The sequence below is a fragment of the Mustela nivalis genome, assembly GCF_964662115.1.
Source record: "Mustela nivalis genome assembly, contig: HAP1_SCAFFOLD_813, whole genome shotgun sequence".
NCBI lineage: Eukaryota > Metazoa > Chordata > Mammalia > Carnivora > Mustelidae > Mustela > Mustela nivalis.
This window is the reverse complement of record NW_028135851.1, coordinates 192,030-215,229: the sequence shown is the minus strand read 5'-3', so window position 1 is coordinate 215,229 and position 23,200 is coordinate 192,030. Positions and strand designations below refer to the sequence as shown.

Here is a 23,200-nt window from a genome sequence, read left to right as displayed (position 1 = left end):
CAGTTCATTTGAAAAAGAGCACTGCTGGATATTTTAAGTTTGAGGGCATCAGGGACACTCAACATCTGTCAGAAAGTGTGAAAACTGACAGCTTGAAGTAGTTCACAGTTTCAACATTAGATGGCATTCAATTCCTTTCTGTGACATGTTTTTGCGTTCTTGTCTGCTATAATAAAAATCAAACGTTGCCTGAAACTCACTGTGGAACAGGAAAGGAGGATGGTGGTATCTGATTCGAGTCCAAACTTGGAAAAGTTGCACAGTGGTGAAAAGACGCATACAGCCCTTAGTCGCTGCTGTTAAGAATTAGGTTAAAATGATCTTCTTTCTCTCAATTTATTTTATTGTTATTGCTGTTGCTCCAAAATGGCTGCTAGTTTATTAGGAGCTGTGTACTTGGGTTTGTTTGTTTGTTTAAGATTTATATATTTATCTGAGAGAGAAAGGGGGTAGGAGGGTGGGGCAGAGGGAGGGAGAGAGAGAGAACCTCAAGCAGACTCCCTGCTGAGCACAGAGCCTGACACAGGGCTCGATCCCAGGACCCTGAGCCCACAATCCAAACCGAAACCAAGAGTTAGCCACTTAACAGACTGAGTCACCCAAGCAACCCAGGAAATGTATATACTTATTAAGTTGACTTAACTGCTTAACATATTAAACTCTTATGTATTTACTCAGCATTGTGAAAAGATGGAAATAAGGACACTGAGAAATGATGGGAACCTCTGCATGGGGGACTGAAGTCATCCAGGGCAGACAGCATGGGGGAATCTCAGAGCTGAGCGGTCTCCAGAGACTTTCAGGATCCCTGAGAAGAAAGCCCCACCCAGTCCACAGAAAACCCGCCTCACTGAGTCCCAAAAGCATAATGGGTCCCGATCCTTCTGTTCTGCAGCTTCTCACAATATAATGAATAAAGACCCACCACAATGAGGACTAATCCAGGGGCTTTAGGTTTCAACATAACAGCATGATCTTTCTATACAAATACCAAGTTATGCCTTTTGTCATAGTATCTACCCAGTACCTACATTCCTGGCATCTTATGTAACCGTCTTACTCATGTGAGGCTTTTCTGTTCCTGCTTCACCTCTCCTTATCCAGACAGAGGAACGGAAGCATGGGGTGACTGCGCCCACCGCCCAGGACGACACTGCTCTGTAGCAGGGTCAGGACTGAAACCCAGGCAGTTGGAACTTCAGAGGTAACCCTGTTTTCCCTGTGCTATGCTGTTCAGTTGTTAGGCCTGTAGGTTTCTAGAAAAATAAATACACTTGTTAGACGTTTACACGGAACAACGTACTTCAAAGTAGTACAGATATTTAAGTGGAGTGAACTACATGCATTCCTTTTTTTTTTTTTTTTTTTTTTAATTCTTAGTTTCTCAATCCTGGAAAAGCTTCCATTTCTTTTCCAGGCCTGTGCTCATGAATAAAAAGAACATAAATGGTTACAACATGGCACTGTTAAGAGAAAAAAAAAAAAAAAGCCTTCCATCCAAATAATGGCATGAATATAACAAAATATTCTCAGTTCTTTGTGTTAAGAGTGTAAATTGGTACACACTTACTTTATGGAGAACACTAGTAATCAAGATTCATAAAGTCTCAGTGAGGAGAGTAAATATTCACATTAGATAATATTTATCTTGGGGCCCCTGGGTGGCTCAGTCGGTTGAGCGTCTGCCTTCAGCTCAGGTCATGATCCCATGGTCCTACACTGGACTCCCTGGTCTTCAGGGAGCCTGCTTCTCCATTTCCCTCTGCCAGCCACAACCTCTGCTTGTACTTTGTCTCTCTGTGTCAAATAAATAAATAAACTCTTTAAAAAAATAGATAATATATATCTCAGTGTTATTTACCATGGCAGAGAGAGAGAGAGAGAGAGAGAGAGAGAGATGAAACTTAAATGCCCACTGATCTATCACTTGGAATGTCTCAAGTCTGTGTAGAAAACTCATACAGATGACCCACAGACACTTGAAAAGATGTTCAACATCACTGATCATCGGGGAAATGCAAATCAAATCCACAATGAGATATTATCACCTTCCATCTGTCAGAATGGCTAAAATGGAAAACACAAGGAGTAACAAAGTGTTGGCGAGGACCTGGAGGAAAAGGAACCCTTGTGCTCTGTTGATGGAAAGGCAAACTGGTGCAGCCACTGTGGGAGACAGTATGGAGGTTCCTCAAAAAATTTAAAAACACAACTGCCCTATGATCCGGTAATTCCATTACTGGGTATTTACCCAAAGAAAATGGTAACACGAATTTGAAACAACAACAACAACAACAAAAAAAAAACCCAGATACACCCCTATGTTTACTGCAGCATTATTTATAATAGCCAAATTATGGAAGCAACTCAAGTGTCCATCCATGGATGATGAATGGATAAAGAGGTGGTGTGTGTATGTGTGTGTACGTACACACACACACACGGAGGAATATTACTCAGCCATAAAAAAGAATGAATCTTGCCATTTGCAACAACGTGGATGGACCTAGAGTCTGTGATACTAAGTGAAATAAATCAGAAAGACAAATGCCATGATTTTACTTATACATGGAATTTAAGAAACAAAACAATGAACAAAGAAAAAAGAGGACCAAAAAAAAAAAAAAAAAAAAGACTCTTAAAATACAGAGAACAAACTGGTTGTTGCCAGAAGGGAGGTGGGTGTGGGGATGGGTGAAGTAGGTAAGCGGGATTAAAAGGACACTTGTGTTGATGAGTGATGAGTAATGAATCACGGACTCACTATATGGGATACCTAAAAATAACAGAATACTGTCTGTTAATTATACTTCAATAATAAATGGAAACTCATGTTTTTAAAGATTACTTAAGGGCATTAACAAGCACAGGATTTTTTTTTTTTAATTGTGCAACAAAACTGTACTGTATAATCTCAGTTGAAAAGTATTCATTAAAACAAAGGACTGGAAAGAAACAGTGTATTCATTTTAATATTTTGCTTTTCCTCTGAAGGGTTTAGAATTCTAGATTTTCTTAATGTTAATTTTTTAATTTTCTTCATCTTCCCTTTTTTCCCTCCTGACAAGGATGGGTTACCTTGGTAGTCAAGAAAAAAGTCATAATATTAAAAAAGTGTTCAGTATCTAAAGAGGTAAATGCAGTCCAGCAATATCTGATTCCTCCCTCTCACCTACGCTGTACCACTCCAAACCTCATTTACATAAAGCTTTCCTGATTATACTACTGATAGGATTCTCTCCCTTATCTCCATTTTTAGACAGCTTTATCTGTACTTCTTTGTTGGTATTTTTGTGACCCCCTGCCTTCTCCAATCATCACCTATATACATATGGAATCTTTCCTACCAGACCGGGGGCTTTCGGGTGGCAGAGCCAAATCTGCTTCATAACTTACCTGTCATCAACCTTACTCCCATCTGGCCTTGTAGTTGGGTCATCCTGGTAAGTGAGTAGGGATTATACATTTTGGTATTTGTTATTCTAATACCCAAAAGGCAATAGAGGCCATGTGAACTGAATTAGTTAGTAAATACTTGCAGTGTTCTTTATGGCCCTCAGGGGCAGTGACTAGATCCGGGGAGTGGCCCCAGAAAACGGTTCCCTCCCAGACTGTGGCTCAGTGTCTGTACCAGTCCCTCTATAGCTGAGGACATTGTGGTCTCTAGAGAAACAAGAATGCTCCATGCATCCAAGGTGTTTGAACAGAGGCTAGAAGACCACATGTTCTTCTGGCTTTGTAAGAGGGTATAAATACGGGGCACCTGTGTGGCTCAGTGGTTTAAGTATCTGCCTTTTGCTCAGGTCATGATCCCAGGGTCGTGGGATCGAGCCCCAGATCGGGCTCTCTACTTGTCGGGGAGCCTGCTTCCTCCTCTCTCTCTCTCTGCCTACTTGTGATCTCTGTCAAATAAATAAATAAATAATCTTAAAAAGAAGAAGAAGAAGAAGGTATAAATACCATGATCCTTGTAAGTCTCATTCCACACCAAGTTTCTAGGATTCTACATGGATAGATGTGCATGGACGAACTAATGGGCTGAATCCCCATACAGGGCTCTCAGCTCCATTTCTATGGGAAGACAGGGCAAAAGTGCCACCAGTGATAACAGAGGCCTGTAAAGTGGCTAAATATCCCCAAGAAATGACCGTGCTTTGAAAACAGTTCAAAGGATTAACTGCGGCCAGTTGCAGGCGGAACGTTCATGAACGCAGAACAACAGGAAAAGCATGTTCACTCAAACAGGTGCCGGACAGGATTATAAGCACTTAACATGCATCATTTAAATTTTCAAAATAACCTCCCCTTTTGAGGAGAGAGTGGTAAGTAATGCTCTTCCCCACCCGTAGGGAAAAGAAGCTCTGAAAGTTTAAAAATAAACTGCCCAAGTTTAAAGTTGATAGGTCAGCTGAACTGGGATTTTTAACCCATGGACATGTCCATTCTAATCCCATGTTCCTTATGCCAGGCTGAAGAAAACAAAGGAATAGTGGGGACAGAATATTCTTTATGTAACCTGTGAACAACGAAATGATCGCTCTGTCCTTCTCTGTCAAGGTCTCCATGCAGACCCACGTAACTGCAACAGGTTACCCACCCCCAAAAGAACATGGTTGCCTTATCTCCCCTTTAGAGGTAACCAAAACTTTCTCCTTGGAACAGAAAATTACATGTTTACCTGAAAAAAATCTTAGACTTGCTATGATTCCTCAAGGGACCTGTACAGTAAGTTAGCTGCATTTTCAGTCATTAAATTAAAGGTGACAAGTTTTCCTTGGGTGCTAACAATTAGCATGGATATTCAAATATTTTGAGAATAAAGTCTATTTAGTGCAAAAATATCAATCTTCTTCACAGGAAGCTTTTTAAGAGCCAAGCACCTTCTCTTAGTAATATCATTTTCTCCATAATTCCGACCTCCATTACTTTCTCTCTTCATTCCATGGCTGGCAAAGCAAGTCCACAAACACCCAAGTGTGGGGCCCATCACCGGTCTTACTCATTGGGTAAGTGATACTCATTATGTGTCTCTTTTAGTAGGAGAGGCAGAAATAGATTTTTTCCCCCAAGATTTTATTTATTTGAGAGAGCAGGAGAGCGTGCACAAGCAGAAGCAGAGGGGCAGCAGGCTTCCTGATGAGCAAGGAGCCTGACACGGGGCTCGATCCCAAGATCCTGGGATCATGACCTGAGCTGAAGGCACGGAGCCACCAAGGTGCCCCTGAGAAATAGATTTTAGAAATGAGCAAAGACAGGTTTAATGCCAGGTCTACATGACTCAACTGATGCCGCCACAGAGAATCTGCTCCCGTAGGTCTGGGCTAGAACCCAGCACTGAGCCTGTTCAACAAGCAGCCCAGGTGATTCACGGGCTGGTGGTCCTCCAGGCACACCTGGAGAAATACCGACAGAGTGAAGCCCCTCATGGTACAGATGAAGAAACTATCACAAGGGTTAAGTGCTTTGCCCAAAGAAAGAGGCAAATTGGAAGTTAGAACATGGTTAATGGCTTTGTAAACTCTCTACATCACATTTCTTGCTTGGCGTTCCAAACGTTTTTTTGGTCACTGCTCTATAAGTAGCAGCTGCAAAAACATTCATAACTTACATTTATGTGACATTTCCTATACAAAGAGCTTTCACAACCACTATCATATATGATCTTCACAAAAATGTATTATCCACATTTGCCAGATGAGCGAACTGAAATTCACAGGGATTAAGATTCTTGCTTGAAATTTGTCTATTATATATATTTGGGGCAAAGTAGTAGGAAGTAATGAGTCTTGATCTAGTAAGCCCTTGAATGTTAACATTATCTTTTTTTTTTTTAACAAAACTATAAATATTGACTTGGGAGATGTTAAAATTGGTAGCAAAACTTTATTTAAAATAAAACTAACAACCAAACTCAATAACACTTAATACTAATTAACCCCTCCAAATCAAGTATTTTTTATAAAATTTAGCTGTAAAGTAAGGTCAAGGAAAAATCAATGTGGGAGGAAAAATGAGAACTCACAATGGTAGACAATTTGTTACAACCTGATATGTTTTAAAAAACTGATAAATTAAGTCATTTTATAAGCTATATAAAAACATGTGATTCTCTTAAAAACTTCAGAACTTTAAATCTGAAGAAAAATGTAGCAAACTAGAAATGCTTTCATTGTGCTATATGTTAAACTGTTGAAGTAATTAAAACAGACTAGTAATATACACTTCAGAAAATACCTTCTCAACAAAAATGTTAAATACATATATTTATAAAGATAGTCCTTGAAGTCTGCATGAAACAATGGGTCAAAGTACTCCATACCTCAATAAGTCACAGAGTAATAAAGCTACCTACAACACTATTATTAAAGCTGTAAGCCTGGTTGCTGAGGGACAACACATGGGTCATGTATTATACTGTAATATATCGCTTACTATGTAATGTACTATAGACAGATCAACCTATGAATGACTGCATTTTCTAATTCTGTTCCTATTTTTTTCTGCTCCTGCTTCTAATGTCTTTTAAGTTTAAATAAGGCATCAGCCTTAAAAGTGACAGAACCAAATCAGATTGAACTACATTCCATTACAGAATTATAGCAGTCTTGTGTTCTAGACTTATTGCTCGCATCTTGTTTCCGCAGCATCCTCTTGCATTTTAAATAAAATGCTGTTATGTATTGATACTTGCAAATATGGTAGAGTATGTGCATGGTACCTTGCGACTAATTTATTTTATTTTATTTTTTTAAAGACTGTATTTATTTATTTGACATACAGAGATCACAAGCAGGCAGAGAGGCAGGCAGAGAGAGAGGAGGAAGCAGGCTCAACGCTGAGTAGAGAGCCTGATGTGGGGCTCGATCCCAGGACCCTGAGATCATGACCTGAGCCGAAGGCAGAGGCTTAACCCACTGAGTCACCCAGGCACCCCGCGAATAATTTATTTTTATGAAAACCTCTTTCCTGGCCCCCCGACCCCTGACCAAGACAGTATAGAATTTGCCAAACTAAATAAAGCTGGTGCTTCTCATCTCTACAACTTCTGTGTATCTGGATCATTACATACATACTTTGTAGAACGTCCAAATACAGACTCCCATTTTTGGTCTGAACCTCACTAATTCCAGCTCCTCAATTTATAGGGTGGCTTTTCCTTTGGGGCTGGGGCAATTTACAAAGGAGCGTTCCAGGCTACCACGTGCTCAGCTAGGTTAGCGGAGCAAATCCCTGCAGCGTTAACATGGTGAATCACTTGCTGGCTGCCGCAAAAGCTTGTCAGCTTTTCACTTCATCAGTTCGCTGGGCAGGTCCTGGACTCCTAAGTGTATCTTCCCCTCTCCTAAAAGAAAGGAAAATAACTCGGGCAAATGAATTCACTCTGGTTGCATGAAGAGAAGCTTTTTGAAGTGCAGAAATGCCCATTTAGAATGAACTCATGGAAAACCCTGCTTAAAATGCAGTGTTCTTTGTGTCAACAAAGGTCTGCTTGGGCAGGATAAATAGGTGAAGCCATGAATTTCCAGTCTCCCGAAGCCAGATTAAATCCCACTTCTTCAAAAAAGACCCTGTTATTGCTGTGTCACCCTATTAGAACTTCTTATTTGCTTTGGATCGTCACAGTAACTCCTCTATTGGCGGAGGAGCCCTGCCAGGGTTTAAGTAAAGCCATGACCACACTCAGTCTAGACACTATCATCTGCACTAAAATACATGAATAAAAAGTCGCTTCTCAGCAGCATAAGGCTGTAATTTAAACCTCAAAGAAGAAAAATATCAAAGGTACAAACACTAGGGGGAAAAAAAATCCTTTGTTCCTATGGAAAAACAAACTTTCGTTCAAGTACTTTTTTTTCCCAAAGAGCGTGATGAAGAACATGTAAAAGGAGAGAATAATTCAGTTTTGAACTGGATGGATGTCGTATACAGTATGCTCGTAAGCCAACATAACTTCCGAGACACAGATAAAAGATTTTATTAAACCAGATATGTCCCTCTATTTCTAGACAACTCAAAATACATATCAGAAGTATTAAATAAGCGAAACCATTCATGTATTTAAATCGATCTCAGGATAATATGGAAACCTATAAGAGAGAAAAATCTTTGTAGAGAGAGTTGATTGCCGTCTAACATGCGTTCCTTCCCGTTCAACGCTGTGTATTGGGGTTGCAGGATAAAGTGTATCATCTAACTTTCAGATCAACAATGAGTACTTTTGTTAGCACGTCCCCCCAAAATTGCTTTTATTTGCTAAATCTGGCAATTCCCACGCACATATGTGTGTTGAAGTGTAGGTGTCCATATTTCCTGGCAATACTCTTTCAGGCCCTGAAACATACATGTCACTCCAGAGCCCTTCTTACTTCCCACAGGATGTTAATTTGCACATGTAGAAATCCATCCCTTTCCTGACAGGTCAGTAACGGAACTCCTTTCCTTTACAAACAATTGCATGTGAAGCTGCTAACTATGGTCAATTTTAAAAAAAGATGTATTATACCAGTTCAAAAATGAGGGCAAAAAACGATACACACAATATTGTCTTAAAATTATGCAAGCCTTCCTTCCCGCCTCCAGCAGATTTGCCAGCCTAGCAGGACTTATTGTCCTATCTAAGTGACGCATTAACTGCACTCTAAGGAGGTGACTGAATATTTAATTCAATTCAGAGTTCCAAGAGTATTTACTGAAATTACTTCTTTGCTGGGGTTCACATGGCAAACTCTTACGTACCATCTAAGCTGTAATTCCGAATCACCATCACGAAGTCTTTCCTTTTCACCGTCCCCGATGGAAAGACAGCATTCTCACAGCACCTTGCATATTTTATTTTTACCATACTATATTGCATCTCACTTAAATGGCCTATCCTGATCTACTAAAATGAGAGCTCCTTGAGAACCGGGCCTCTATTTTCACTGATCTTTGCATCCCTATCCTTAGAGAGGACCTACTCCTTAACAGAGGACCTATTAGACATTCAATACATGTTTGTTGACAAAATAAACTATTATTAACAAGCTCACTCTGAAACGTAGCCCCCCCCAAAATGTCCTTGACAGGCAGGACATGGAACTGCCTTACAACTACTCCTCTGAATGAGACTCATTATTACGTTATGCTGAATTTCAAGCCAGACAGGTATATTTCTATTGTTACCGGGGAGCCTGTAAAATTCCATCCGGAATAAAAAGTATATTTCACTGATTTATTCTACAAATATCTAGAGTTGGCTAAATGCTAGCCCGTGTTCTAGGTGCTGGGAAATAATAAAGCCCCGCCATCGTGGAATGTCCATAATGGTACTCCGAGGAGACTGATGAAGTAGCAGTGAGAGAGTAGGAGTTAAGTTATCTTTTATCCTTTTCTTTCCAGAGGAACAGCGATGAGGCCCCAACTCAAGTAATCCTACCTGGATACACTGTCAAGATGGGCCTGAATAGGGAACGGCAATAAGGTGTCATGACCCCAGCCTCTGGCTAGTCTTCCATTTACGCCAAACCTGTCCTTCACTGTAGGTCCAAAGCCAACAGAACCGGTGCCCTTCATGGTAGCTGGGCTACCAGCTGTGCCCTAATAACAGCACGTCCATTTGAAGGAACTGAAGACTTTTTTTTTTTTTTTTGAAGATTTATTTATTTATTTGAGAGAGAGCACATGGGCAGGGCGGTGGGGAGAGGTGCAAGGGCAGGGAAGGGGCAGAGGGGGAGAGAGCGTTAAGCAGACTCCGTATTGAGCACAGGGCCAACGTGAGGCTCGATCTCACTGCCCTGAGTTCACAACCTGAGCTGAAACCAAGAGTCAGAAGGACACTTAACCGACTGCACCACCCAGACGCCCCCGACGACCTTTTCTGATCGATACTGGCAGAGTGGCCTGTTCCATTTCAGAAGCCCTCTTTTTTTTTTCCCCAAAATTCATTTTAAGGGTTAATGCCATTTAATCTTCAGAGAGTTACCAAGTCAAAACTGCCACTACTTATGACGCTAACAGGACTTTGAGTACACGAGCTGCGGCTCAAGAAGATGCAGACACCACTGCAGTTCAGACAAGAGCTCTGGAAAAGCAAGGGCCCGTCTGAACCAAAGGTACAGGCTGTAACTGGAGCCGAGAGCGGCTAAAACACAGTAGGATGTCTACACCGCGGCCCAGAAAGGAAGCACTATCTCAACCACCTAATCCACTGGCCGAGGTCTGCTGGCCTGTGGGTGTGGCAAAAGGACAGAAGGGCGAGGGTGCATGTGCTGACAAGACCTAATGGTAAGGAGGAGCTTTGCTACCTCTCGGGTTTTATATGAGCCGGACCCTGGCTGCCTTTGCTTCGTGTGCGCAGCATCGAGTGGTCCTCATCACTTGAGAAAGGTCCCACTATTAATTCTGAGACTGAGGTTCAGAGGGATTAAACCAAGCACTCACGGTTACGAAACCAGTAAGAGAGGAGTCAGAGCTCGAATTCTACACTCTGGCCTATCTTATTCCAAATCCCCTCGCTCAAGCCCTCAGCAACAGTGAATTCCCAGGGGTTACCACGCACCGTTCAAGGAATCATTACATCTCTTGGGACCTTTCCTGATAAGGACAAATGTCTGTGCAGCGCTCACAGGGGGACTGACAGGAGCCCCAGGAACACGAAGTCTGCATGAGGCCTAAAATAAGAAAGAGCTTCGTGTTCTGGCTGCTCCGTCCACACCTCAAAAGAAACCCTGTTAGGTTCGTGCGGTATTTTTGTTTTTTCTTTCTGTTTGAGAGTTGCTTCTGAGTAAAAATATTTGAATGGAGTTGGGCAACAAAAGGGTATAAAGAACTGGTATTTCAAAGTTGTTTTTGCTTTTGACCAGGGCCGTGGATTTGGGGTCTGGGCTGCCCTGTGGCGCTTCTGTAGGACGTCCCTCCTGACCACACCCAGGGTGCCAAGCCAGCCGCGTGGCTGGCCAGACAATCAGGGCTCTCATGAATATTCTCGTAGGTCCCACCTCAAAGAGGTCTTAACAGGGATGCCACAGGGACCTGAGGAGACTTAGGATGGCTCTAGTTCGTGTGCAGAGCAACAGGATGTGCGGCTGGTCACTGGCGGCCAGGGAATAAGAGGTTCCACTCCTTTCCTCTTGCAACGGGACCAACTGGGAAGCCTTCTCTTCCTGGCACAGAGCTCTCTATGGGGGCGGGGAGGGGGGTAAAGCAAAACCACTCATTTGAGATTATCCTGTATGAATGTGCCCCTCCCTCTAATGGGGCATAGACATCTAAAGCTAATTATTAAAGAAGTGGATGTGGAGAAAGATCACCATCCCTTGCTCTTATTCCATTTCTATTTCTGTGTTTTCTACTAGAGAATTCTGCATGGTTGACCCACGAGACTTATGTCCTTATCGTTTTACTGACAGGGTGGTAAGCAGAACTGTAATCTTGGAAATCAAATTAGCCAACTTCCTCCTACAGATCAAAGTACAGAGAAATTAAGGCACAGACAAAGTAACTTGCCCAGAATCACCCAAATGCTTAACAGCAGAGTCAGGAAAGATCCCAGAGGCATCATCTACCTTGATGAATATTAACTGGGAAAACACACACACACATACACACTCCCCGTGGGTAAAACAAACTTGATCATAAACTAAGATAAATGAGAAATTCATACAACTGCTGTTATTAAAGCTGACAGGATGCTATAATGTACAAAAATTACCTGCTGTGCAAGTAATTCAGTTCCCAAGGACTTTTGTCATAGTTTCATTACAGAGATTACTAGGTGGTTATAATGAGGCCAAATTCAAGGTGACCCTTTCTGTGGGTCCAGGTACCTTTACAGCCACAATGTTTACTCCCATCCTGGTGGTCTAGCCCCATAAATACATGCTGACGTTCACAAGGAAGAAAATGATGGAAATTGTGGGTGGGACTGAACAACATGGAGACATACCCGGTAAGAACAGAACCTTTCTGGAAGTGAGCAAACCTGGATCTTGGCTTGGGTCACCAGAGAACTCAGATCTAAATTTCTCAATTAGCCCGGGAGCTTCAGTCTCTCTCTTTGTAGGATGAAGGAGCTGGACGGTGTAATTTTTTTTTTTTTTTTTTTTTTTTTTTTGGTTTTTGTACTATTTGTAATTTATAAGGACTCTTTCAGCTCTAAAATTCAAATCTGGACAGATCCTTGCTTTAAAACAAAGCAGAAACAAAAAACAGAAGTTCTTCCTCACCATCTATACAATGGATCAAAACCAGAGTTGAAATCTGCATTTAAAAAGCCAAAAGAAAAAGTGGAAAGACTATAAACAAAAAGCAGAACCCAGAAGCAGAGTGACCACACACCCTGCATGGACTACACTTGGTTTAGGCCTGTTGCTCCTGAGTCCCAACCAATTAGTGCCTGTCTTCACTACCAAAGGCATCTCATTTGGATGATAAATTATATGGGAACCCCTACAGGGAACTGGTGTTATCAGGAACCCCTTACCACCTTTGATCGCCTACAGCCAGAAGCCTAAATGCCTTGGTGTATTATGGAGGCTTTGACTCTCCAGTCAAAACTCTCCAGCACACCCACCATATGCTAATCACACCTGATTCCTTCAGGGCCTGGAAGATAAGGAACATTGCTCCTGCCACTGCTTTCCTTCTCTGCCTCCATCCTACAGAATGGCATTTCCTCCACAAGCATCAAGACCTCTGCTAGATTCAGTATAACTCTGTTCCCTCAGTATAAAACAGGCGAAATACGACTTTCCTTGTGTAAGGACCTATTTAGAAACTGTCCCTGCTCCCCTTCCCCCAGGGGATTTACAGGTAACACAGCCCAGATACAAAGGTGGGTCAGGCCAATCCCAATCAAGGTGTAAGAGGCTGGTTCAAATGTCTACTAGGGTAAATTGTCTCAATTGGTCACCTAGCATCACTGTGGAGTTGCCTGTGTGTGTTACAATCTCATTGGCCACCACCTGTTCGTGGCCAGGCCCAACCATATGGCCTTTGCCCTTAAAAGCTAGACTGTGAAACAGAGAAGGGTCGCCCTCTCTTGTAAGAGGTGCGGCCCCGAACGTTCAGTTAGATTCTTGATGCTTGGCGCGAAATAAAGTTTTGCTTGGCCTTCGCTTTGTATCAGTCTCGCTCCTTTAATCACGGACCCATTATTGGGACATAACACCTTGGTAAGATTATATATGGCACGTGAAGACTGGTGCCAAGTATTGACCCTGGCACAGGGTATGCAGGTAAAAGGTAGTAATTTCATTTCAGTGATGATCATTTCCAACCAGAGCAGATCAAACTAGAAAAAAACCATGACTCCTCCCTGCTCCCCAAAGAGGTAAGCCCCACCTGGATTTATTTTGCTTTTTTATGTCCCTTACTCTCTCCTGGGGAAGGATGCCAAGACCTCCATACAGTAAATATTCTTCTCCTTCCAAATCCTGCTTCTTTGCTTTCCTAATTATCACCAACACAAAGGTCAACACGAGGAATATGGCAAGAAAGGCAAGGACTTAACAACTCAAGATAGACTGTGGTCAAATAAGGAAGAACTTCTTGATGACCACTCTGATTCAACTAGGAACACACTCCAGAATTCTTGGCAAAATGTCAATAGGGAGAATTCAAGCCTGGGGAAGGGTTACATGGCTTTTTGCTTGGAACCGTGAATCCTTAAGTGAAATACACCTTGAGCAAAACACTCTCTCACAAATCAACAGTTGGTTCTTGGTGCTCCATCACCAAGCAGTGGAAACGGACTGACAAAATGACTGTCATGAGCATCTTTAGCAGAAGGAAGAGGAGTAAAGGAATGTTCCCTTCGAGATTTCTTCATCAGAGGAAACAAGGCACAGACAGCTAGGCAGTATCAACAGCAATGAATGGGATCACGATGTTTCCATTAAATAGCACAGAGCTGTTGGAACTTTATAACAAAATACAGCCTGTGCTGGTAGTTGTTTTTATTATAGAGGCAGGATCTCATGGAGGTAAAAACAAAAGACAGGAAAACCCCACATGGGCTCTGGAACCAGACTGCCTGAAATGTTTTCTAGCCTCTGTCCTTATCTAGCTGTGTGGCTCCCGGCAAGTTACCTCATCTCCCCATACCTCAGGTTTCACCTCTGGAAGGTGAAGATAAGAAATAGATAATGGCACCTATATTCTGTAGAGCTGTTTTTTTGTTTGATTTGGTTTTTTGGTAAATACTAATTCCTCAGGTAGAGAAGGGCTGGGCACATGATTAATGGTACATAAGTATTTGACAACGAAAAATATTAAGACTCAGTCCTCAAAAGTAGCATACATACAACCTTGTGCTGAAAAATTGCTACCGGTATTGCCATGATACATCTCAAAGATGTCTTTACTTTATGTTGACTCCTGGGAGTCTGACTTGTTGATGAACACATCTTTCGTTGATCATGGGAACTGAACAGGTCTGAAACCCAGAGGACATTCTGACATGGCAAAATGGAAACTGAAGGTTTCTAACAAAATTAATTAAACCTTAATCATCATCCCATAGTCACCTCCTAAGCTGTTGTATTTGATTGGAAGGCACCTAACGTGATAGGAGTGTACCTAGGTCTATCTTCTGCCACACAGCTCAATACACTGGTCTTAGCTTAGTGAATTCACCACGGCTCTCTCTGCTCCTCAGTTCTGAAGCCTTGATGGCTTTGCACCATGTTCATTCATTCATCAGTCACTTAATAAGCATCTACTTTGTGCCAGATACCATGACAGGTAATGTGGACCAAATGGACAACATGTCATAACAGTCCCTGCTGGCCATCACAAAGCTGACAATCTGGCAGAAAAGGCAGATGTTAAAAACCAAATGTGCACCCACAAAGCCTGATGATCAATAAATGAATTTACAGTGGGAAGAGCTTCAAGTAGACTAGATTTGTTTCTATAAGAACAAGTCATGTCTTCCATCCAATCATTATGACTACACAGGATTCAGAAGAACACATTATACAAATTAGACATCACCTTGACAAACATCCAATTGTTGAGGATTGTGAATTCCCTAGTCTAAGCTTTCCAACTACCCATTCCCTCACCCCACCCATTCTTCCACTCATGCTGCTTTTCTAAAAAAGGCTATAGTCCATTTAGTTTCTCCTTCTCATATTACAATCACATACACATCTTGCTTCACCAAATTTTTTCACATATCACCCTGATTGGAGTTTTCCATGTTCTAAAATTTCTTCCATCACACCCCTATAAAAAATGTTATTCATTCCAGAGATAGTTACACATATTCAATCTTCACAGAGGCTACTAGTTTAAACCTCAGAGGGCAACATTAATCCTGTTATTTTCATGTTTGGGGTTGGCACGGTGGTGAGGGAGAGGCACTCAGGGGCGGATCTACACCAAAGCTATTGCCCCATAAAGCCTCAAAATAATTCTCATCTAACCTGTAAAATGATCCAATGAAGCACAGAAGTTAATTTTATATGAATCATGAAAACTTACTACACACCAGAAGGTGCTACACATTATATAAAGGGCAAAATTAAAACAATAACTTGGCAGGTTCATAGTTCAAGTTCAGCAGTCAGTTTACTGGTGTTTCTGTGAACTATAAGCAGCACTCAAGATAGTAATAGAAAAAGTACACCCATATGAAAAGTTTCAACCAACATTCAGAACATCAGTAAATGAACAACTATTTCAGTCGACGTAGAAGTAAAACATCTCATGTTATTTCATTTCACACAAAAATAACAATCATGGTAAACTAAGACAGGGCTTCTGTTGTGTCAGCCATTTCAAGGTTTTGTTTTTATTCTTGGAGGTCTACCAGAGGACCACAAGCAGGATACTCAGGTATGAACTCCTGGATGCATTCGCCCTTACCCAAATGGATGGGACTGATGCATTAACAAGAATGTTAGCTTAGTTAGCCATAATTAGGGTTCCCTTCTCCAGTGGCTCAGATTAATATGAGTCCCAGAGTTTCCAAGGAGCCACACAATCCAAGTTACACTCATGCAACACTGCTCTACAAATTGATGCAATGAGCATTACAGGAACTTTCCAGTGAATTTCCACGGGAAAAGATGAAATGCTCAAGATGTTTAGATATTTTCAAATGGTGATCAAACATTAATCTGAATGTAGCCTGTGGAAAAAGTGTAATTCAAGAGGGTAATTATTTAAACAAATTTTCACTGGGTGAACTTCTATTTTTTATTTAAAAAAAAAAAAGATTTATTATTTGAGAAAAAGAGTGGGGGGGATGCAGAGAGGGAGAGACTGTCCCAAACAGACTCCACACTGAGCATATAGCCCAATGCAGGGTTCGATCTCGCCACCCCGAAATGATGACCCAAACTGAAACCAAAGGTCAGATGTTTAACCTACTGCACCACCCAGGCACCCCTCACTGGGTGAACTTTTAAAACAGGTACTCTGAGCTCAAAAAGAAATGTTCTCTGTTTTTCTTCTTGGGTACGTGGCCAGGAGTCAGCACAGGGTCTGGAACATATGATGTACTCAGAAGTATTTTCTGAGTATGTAAATGAATAAATATATTCCCCTGATCCTTCCCATGCATTTACATCTAAGAAAAACAACAATGAAACGCAGAAGTTACCGGAGTGTATGGAAAATAAAATCTTCCTCTTCACCTTGAAATATGAATTTTCTGCCACTAAAAACAGAAACTTAATGAAAACATAAGTTTCCATTAAGATGGTCAACAGAGTGCTATTTTGTGCAGCAAATCTATACAAAACCTTAGCATGTTTACCGCCATATTTGTAATTACAACTACAGAATGTGGAAGATAACTTATTTAGAAAGAGTCTCAGAAAAACAACTATATATGAAAGCATATTCATATTATAAAAAAGCAACTTACTTTCTGAAAATCCGTAATAAAGAGACCACAAGGCAAAAAATAACATGATTTGGGCTATAAGGAAACCCTTTGAAAGCTGTTATTTTCAATACTTGATAGCTAAATTCATTAATGACCTCTTTTACATTGTATCACTTACAGCGCCTCACTGAGACATTTCCCCAAAACCAATTCTGCAACTGTAGAAAGAGCTGTGTGCTGACTTCATCCTAGACATTTGCTATAAAGTGCCTCATCCCCCTTTTAATTCCTGTATGTTCATTTGCCTACCACTATAAATACGGTTTTATATAAAGACAATAATATTCTATAAAATAAGTTAACGGTCAAGACAAAACTTACCAAGCACAATGACCACCGTCTTCAGAAGACTCATCATGGTATCCCGATTCCGCCGGGGTCCAGAACTATGCCGAGACATTCTCATAGTCCTCTGGCGAACATAGCCAAAGATATGCGCATAGAGAACCACCATGACGACAAAGGTCACCAAGTTGAAAATGGCCCAGAAGACTAAGTAAGAGTCACTGTAGAGGGGCGCCATGTTGGAACAATTTTCGATATCACAGATGCAGTTCCAGCCCACACTGGGTATAGCGCCCATGACAATGGCCATAGTCCAGATGACCACAATCACCACCACCACCCGCCGGTTGCTCATCCGGGTGTGGAGCTGCATGCGGAAAACCGTAATGTGCCTCTCGATTGCAATAGCCAGTAAGTTGGCCACAGATGCTGTCAGGCTGGTGTCAATGAGGCCCTGGCGGAGGAGCCACGTGCTGACAGTCAGTCTCCGAGTGTTGGGTCCTGTGTTGAACATTAGGTAGAAATAAGCCAACCCAGCAAAGAAGTCTGCAGCAGCCAGATTGGCCATTAGGTAATAAATAGGAAAATGGAAGCGGCGGTTGACATAGATTGCTACCATGACCAGTAGGTTGGCCAACATGATGAAGATACAGACAGTGATTCCAAGTCCCATCACCAGCTTGCTGACCGTGTTCCATTCTGTGGCGAGATACTTTCCACTCCGGTTATAAAAGAAGGCAATGGACTCATTGTAGAAGCACTGTGGTTCATTCATGGCTGTGAACTAAAAGAGAAAGGAAGATGAAAAAGAATGAAGAAACCACAGATCCAAATTTAAAGATGTACAGTATGGTAAATGTGGCAAAAAAAAAAAAAAAAAGAAAGAAAGAAAGAAAGAGAAAACCTACACACACACATATACAAAGGCAAAGAATCTGAAAATCTGATCCTGCATAACATTCTATTATTATGCTGAAAACCCAAGGCTCTTCAGTGTCTTAGTGTCCTCAAGATTAAAGACAGCTGGAATTGAATAGATGACAAGGTCTGTGCTTAGTGGTTGCAGGTCATTGAAGTCTACTAGAAAAGCCACATGGCCCAGAAATCTTGCTTAAAATACATGAGACAGATGAAAATTGAGCAGAGATTGCAACTGGAGTATTTACCGTCGTAAAACCTACACTGACCTGTTATTTAGGGAATCTGTAAACACAGTTGGTTTATAGAGAGGGTATTATTGCTCCATTATTCTGCATTTCTGTTCTCACATAGTATGTTCGATCTGTGACAAACACTTTGTAATGCAAGTCCCCTCAAGGCCCATCAGTACCAACATTTCAGAGAGGTCACCATGCATCAAAGCTGCTCTGCCCAAAGCCAGCATTTGCTGTTCGACATTCCTGTGGTCAACACTGTCTACCCCCATGACTCCTTATCCCCAGAATAGCATTTGTCGACCAATCTATGACGTTGGAGAACTTTTTTCTCTTTGGAGGACATAAAAAATATGTTACCTAATGTAACCTCCAATGTAATCCAAACTGTAGTTGACACTTTGACGCTGCTCTACAAAAAGTGAAGTGTACTTCAGGTTTTTCCAAAATGTGAAGTAAGGACGTTTTATTATGTGTTCTTATTTTTCAGCAATTAGAATACACTCATTTATTAATTATCCTCACTTGAATCCAAAAGGGACTGAGCAAGTTTATAACATAATATAGGTAGTCAATAAAATGATTAAAATTAGAAAATAAAGAGTAACATAAAATAGAAATGTGAAAATTACACATCAAGTACAATAGTGATTTTCCTGAAGCCTTGAGTTTGTCTGAGACTCCTAGAATCAGAAATTATTTAAAGACAGGTCACATCCTAACTTTTTATGCTCAACCAATGACTTAGCAAATATGACAGTTTTAACCACTATTTTTTATCCAATGTTATACTGAATATCCATAGGGTGTGCATAAATTTTAATAAACACTGTGCGAAATGCTTATTAAATGGTTACTATTCTGACTTGTCCAGACATTTAGTCTCTCCTCATTTAGACTTTAAGACCTTTTAGATCATGTTTCTATCATTACCCTTACCATGTGTATCATTATTTATCAGCTGTTTGATAAGGAGATCTCCTTAAGCTGTCTCTTAAGGAGATCATGGCCCAAGAAAAGAGTGAAGACCTTGTCTTACACACCCTGGTAATTTTGTTGACTTTCCAAAAAGTCTCATTCATTCGAGATCTGAGAACCTGGTTTGTCATGTCCCACTCTACCCCAAATCTTGCCAGTCCTCTGGTTATTTCATCTAATTTTCTTGCCTTTCAGTTTCTTGACCCCAACCCTAATAACCTTCTATTTCATTATAACTCAGCTGCCCACTCCCATGGTCACACCCTGAACTTTGTAACCACTCGGAACTATCTCCCTCTGGAAATAAATTTTACACTTTAATTACTCACCACACCTGTCATTTTTCCAATTTTCTCATTTGATGCCCAATACATCAATTCTTTGAAGTCATCTATTTCCTTACGCATCCTACCTTCCCCACGGGATACTCTCGCTATTTTCTCCCTTTCCCTATACAGCTTAGATTTCATAGTATCCATTTCAACCTCTTTATTGCTAAGACAGAAATACATTCTCTCCTTGAAGATTCTGAGGTCAGATCCTTCAAAACCCAATTATTTTTTTTCTGGTTTTAAGAACAGTTACACAGTAGATAATCCTCAGACAATAAAATATCCCCCAACAAAATTTGAAGCCTCATTCCATAATCATACACATTATTTTCTATAGCAAAATATATTAACATATACATTAAATTAGATAAATAAGTTATAAATAATCTCACATAAATTCATTCTGAGGTTTTGCCACTAAGGGAATTATGAAAAAGTCTTCAGTTTTCAGACCTTGACTATTGTAACTTCAGATAAGGAAGAAGAGACCTTTCTCCTTTAGCCTACTTGCCTCACTGCCCTTCCGTGACCAGTCTCTTGAAATAACACCAGTCTTGGCTGAATGCAACTGGATGTCATTTCCACATCTGTACCAAGGCTTCTGAGAAACGTTCAAGAAAACTGACATATCTGGCAGATTGTTTCTGATCTAAATTCATGACATCTAACCTCAATGGAGACTTCAGAAGCACAAGGGGTTTGATTTTCCCATCATTCTCCCTCTTCTCCACAGTGGCTAACTGAAGCTTACCTACTGTTGTTCTCTTTGATGAAAAACAAAATCACCTATTCAAGAATCCATCCTTTCTTCCTCTTCCGTTACAATGGAAGGGGTCTACCTTCCATCCAAGTGTTGTGAACTCCTACACCTGACCTCCAGCCTCAACCCAAACGGCTAATGACTTCCAGCCCTCTTCTTTAGCTCTAGGTAATGGGATGTGCTCTCCCTCATCTCTGCTTCTCAGAACAGTGGTTTTCTCTAACAAGATCACTTGGAGGGTTTCTAAAACATGGATTGCTGGCCAGATCCTGAAAATTACTGATTCGGCAGATATAAAGTTGTTCCCCAGGTGATGAGACTGATGCTGCCGGTCCAGAGACCACACTTTGACTCCCACTGGCCTAGAACAATCATCCCCCAGTTTTCACCTGGCTCCCTTGCTCTCATTCTTCATGCAGAAAGGAAACCGTCAGTTTCCCTAGACATTCCCAAGTCTAGGCAAGGTGTTTTCTGCTACAGTTCTCTGCATTTATCCCACAATAACACTCAGCACACTGTATAATAATTACTCAATTAACACTTCCTCATAATAGGCCATAAACCCTATAAGAGCAGAAATCTTTTCTTGTTCATTGTTGTACAGCATTCAACTGTTAGATTAGATGCTAACTATATGTTGGTTGCATTAATAAATTCCAGAAATGTTTACAAGCTTCCTTTCTGCAAAGGACATATAATACACAAAAAAATAAATTCTAACTAGAAATGCAAAACTCTCTCTTCCCTTTAGCCCCTATAACCGTTTACTTTCTCTGGACAAATCCATTTTTAAATCAAACACCAAGCACACAGTATTTCACAGTGTTCCAACTTTGTAAACACCAGACCACATTTAATGACATAACTTACATGACTGTTTGAACCCCAGTTTTATCATCTGTGAAATAAGAAAACTGAGCTAAATTATTATTACCTGTATCAAGAGAATTCTGAATAAGAACTTTACATTTCATAAAAATTGCAAGCTAAATATTAAGACAGCACAAAATATGCCTGGAGTGGAAATAGTAAGGATAGAATATACCTGAGAAAAAGAGGGAATGTCAGCTGAATTGAGGGTAACAAGACTGAACTGAAAGAAGAATGAAATCTCCTCTCTTTTCATCTGCAAAAAGGAGGTCTGGAGTATAAGTGAAGGTGACCCCGACAAAGCCACCAACGGGGTAGAGTCAACCAGCTTTCTTACTTCTTGAGGACCCAAGGGATTTAGGCAGAAACCCAAATCAAGCTCAGGGAGAATCTAACTCAACTATGATTGGACTATAATACATTCAAGCAGTCATGCTTATAACAGTACAGCAAACAGGAAAAAAAATTAAATACAGTAAGACAAAAATGCAACCTCAGAGGAGAGGACCATTCTGAAGAATAGAAAATACCCACCTTGAGCAGATTTACTGGGGGAGGAGGAAAGGTTAAAAGAAAAAGATTAAGTTATAGGACATTACTGATTTGTATTCTCAAAGTACTTTGTTAGGGTACTAGCACTGAAAAGAGCACAAGCCATGGTGAACACACACACACACAAAAAAAAAAACAAAACAAAAAAACCAGTAAAAACTACATGGAGATTGTAGTTTCCTACTGCTACTGTAACAAATCACCACACAGCTTAAATACAAATTGATTACTTTGTAATCCTGGAGGTCAGAATTCCAAAGTGGGTCTCTCACTGGGCGAAAATCAAGGTGTTAGCAGAGCTGTGTTCCTTTCCAAAGGTTGTACAGTGACTTTTTCTTGTCTTTTCCAATTTCTAGAGACTGTCCACATCCTTTGGTTCTTGACCCCCCTTCCCTGAAAGCCAGCAACAGCCAATCAAGTCTTCCTCACACTGTATCATTCTAATGCCTACCCTTCCCATCCACTCCCCCTTTCCACATTTAGGGACCCTTGTGCTTACACTTAGACTACCCAGATAACCTAGGATCATCTCCCCATATCGAAATCCTTAACTCAATCACATATAGTAATCACATCACAATAAAGTAGAATATTTACAGGTTCCAGAGGTTAAGTAATGGACATCTTTGAAAACCACTATTGTGCCCACCAAAGATGAAAAACAACTTCTGAATTAAAATCAGCAATTCAAACAATGAAACAAAGTTGAAAATTCCAGAAAACATGAAATGGCAAGTTGAAGACATATTGAAGAAATTCACTCAGCACTCAGAAGATCAGAGATGATAAGAGTCAAAGGAAAGGAGGCATATAGAGGGAAACATCTAGTTACTATGAATTCGAGAAAGATCAGGACAAAGCTGAGTAAGATAGCTTGAAACATAAGTTACTGCTTAAGAAGAAAGACCTCAGATTACTGGTTTGCGTTTGTGTAAATTACAAAACAGAGTTAATTAAAAGCAACCAGAATTTAGATATAACTTGGTTAGATTTTGCAATCTCAAGGGTAAGGATAAAAATTCTTTATGTATAAAAAGAAAAAACAAAAAATAAACAAAAAGCTAACAAATCAAATACCTAGAGAAAGAGAGACAAAATAGGGTATTGCCAAAGCTACTGCGACAGAAGAATTCCAAAGGACAGAACACAAGCAAACTAAATCTCCATTAAATAGAGAAAATGAGGTCCATAAATTCCACAACCAACTATACTGATGTTCCCACATGAGGATATTATACAACAGTTTCAGAAATGTGGCAGGTCACAAAGAACATCATCTACATTTCCTGCCTAAAAAACACAACAGAGCAAAAGCAGTGGCAGCAAGCATGGAAAACCCTGGGAACACAGGTGCCTAAGTCAATGCTCTCCATGTGGTTCTAAAACTTAAAGC

General features: G+C 40.7%; 1 protein-coding gene across 6 annotated transcripts in view; it reads right to left on the bottom strand.

Annotated features, from left to right (window-relative positions):
• Positions 1-23,200, bottom strand: part of LPAR1 (lysophosphatidic acid receptor 1) — a 214,929-nt gene that overhangs the window by 36,361 nt on the left and 155,368 nt on the right. For all 6 annotated transcript variants that reach the window (XM_082750176.1, XM_082750172.1, XM_082750174.1 and 3 more), the window contains one exon: positions 17,198-17,945. In XM_082750176.1, the coding sequence (XP_082606302.1) occupies positions 17,198-17,945 (748 nt within the window). The remainder of the gene's footprint in view (positions 1-17,197; positions 17,946-23,200) is intronic.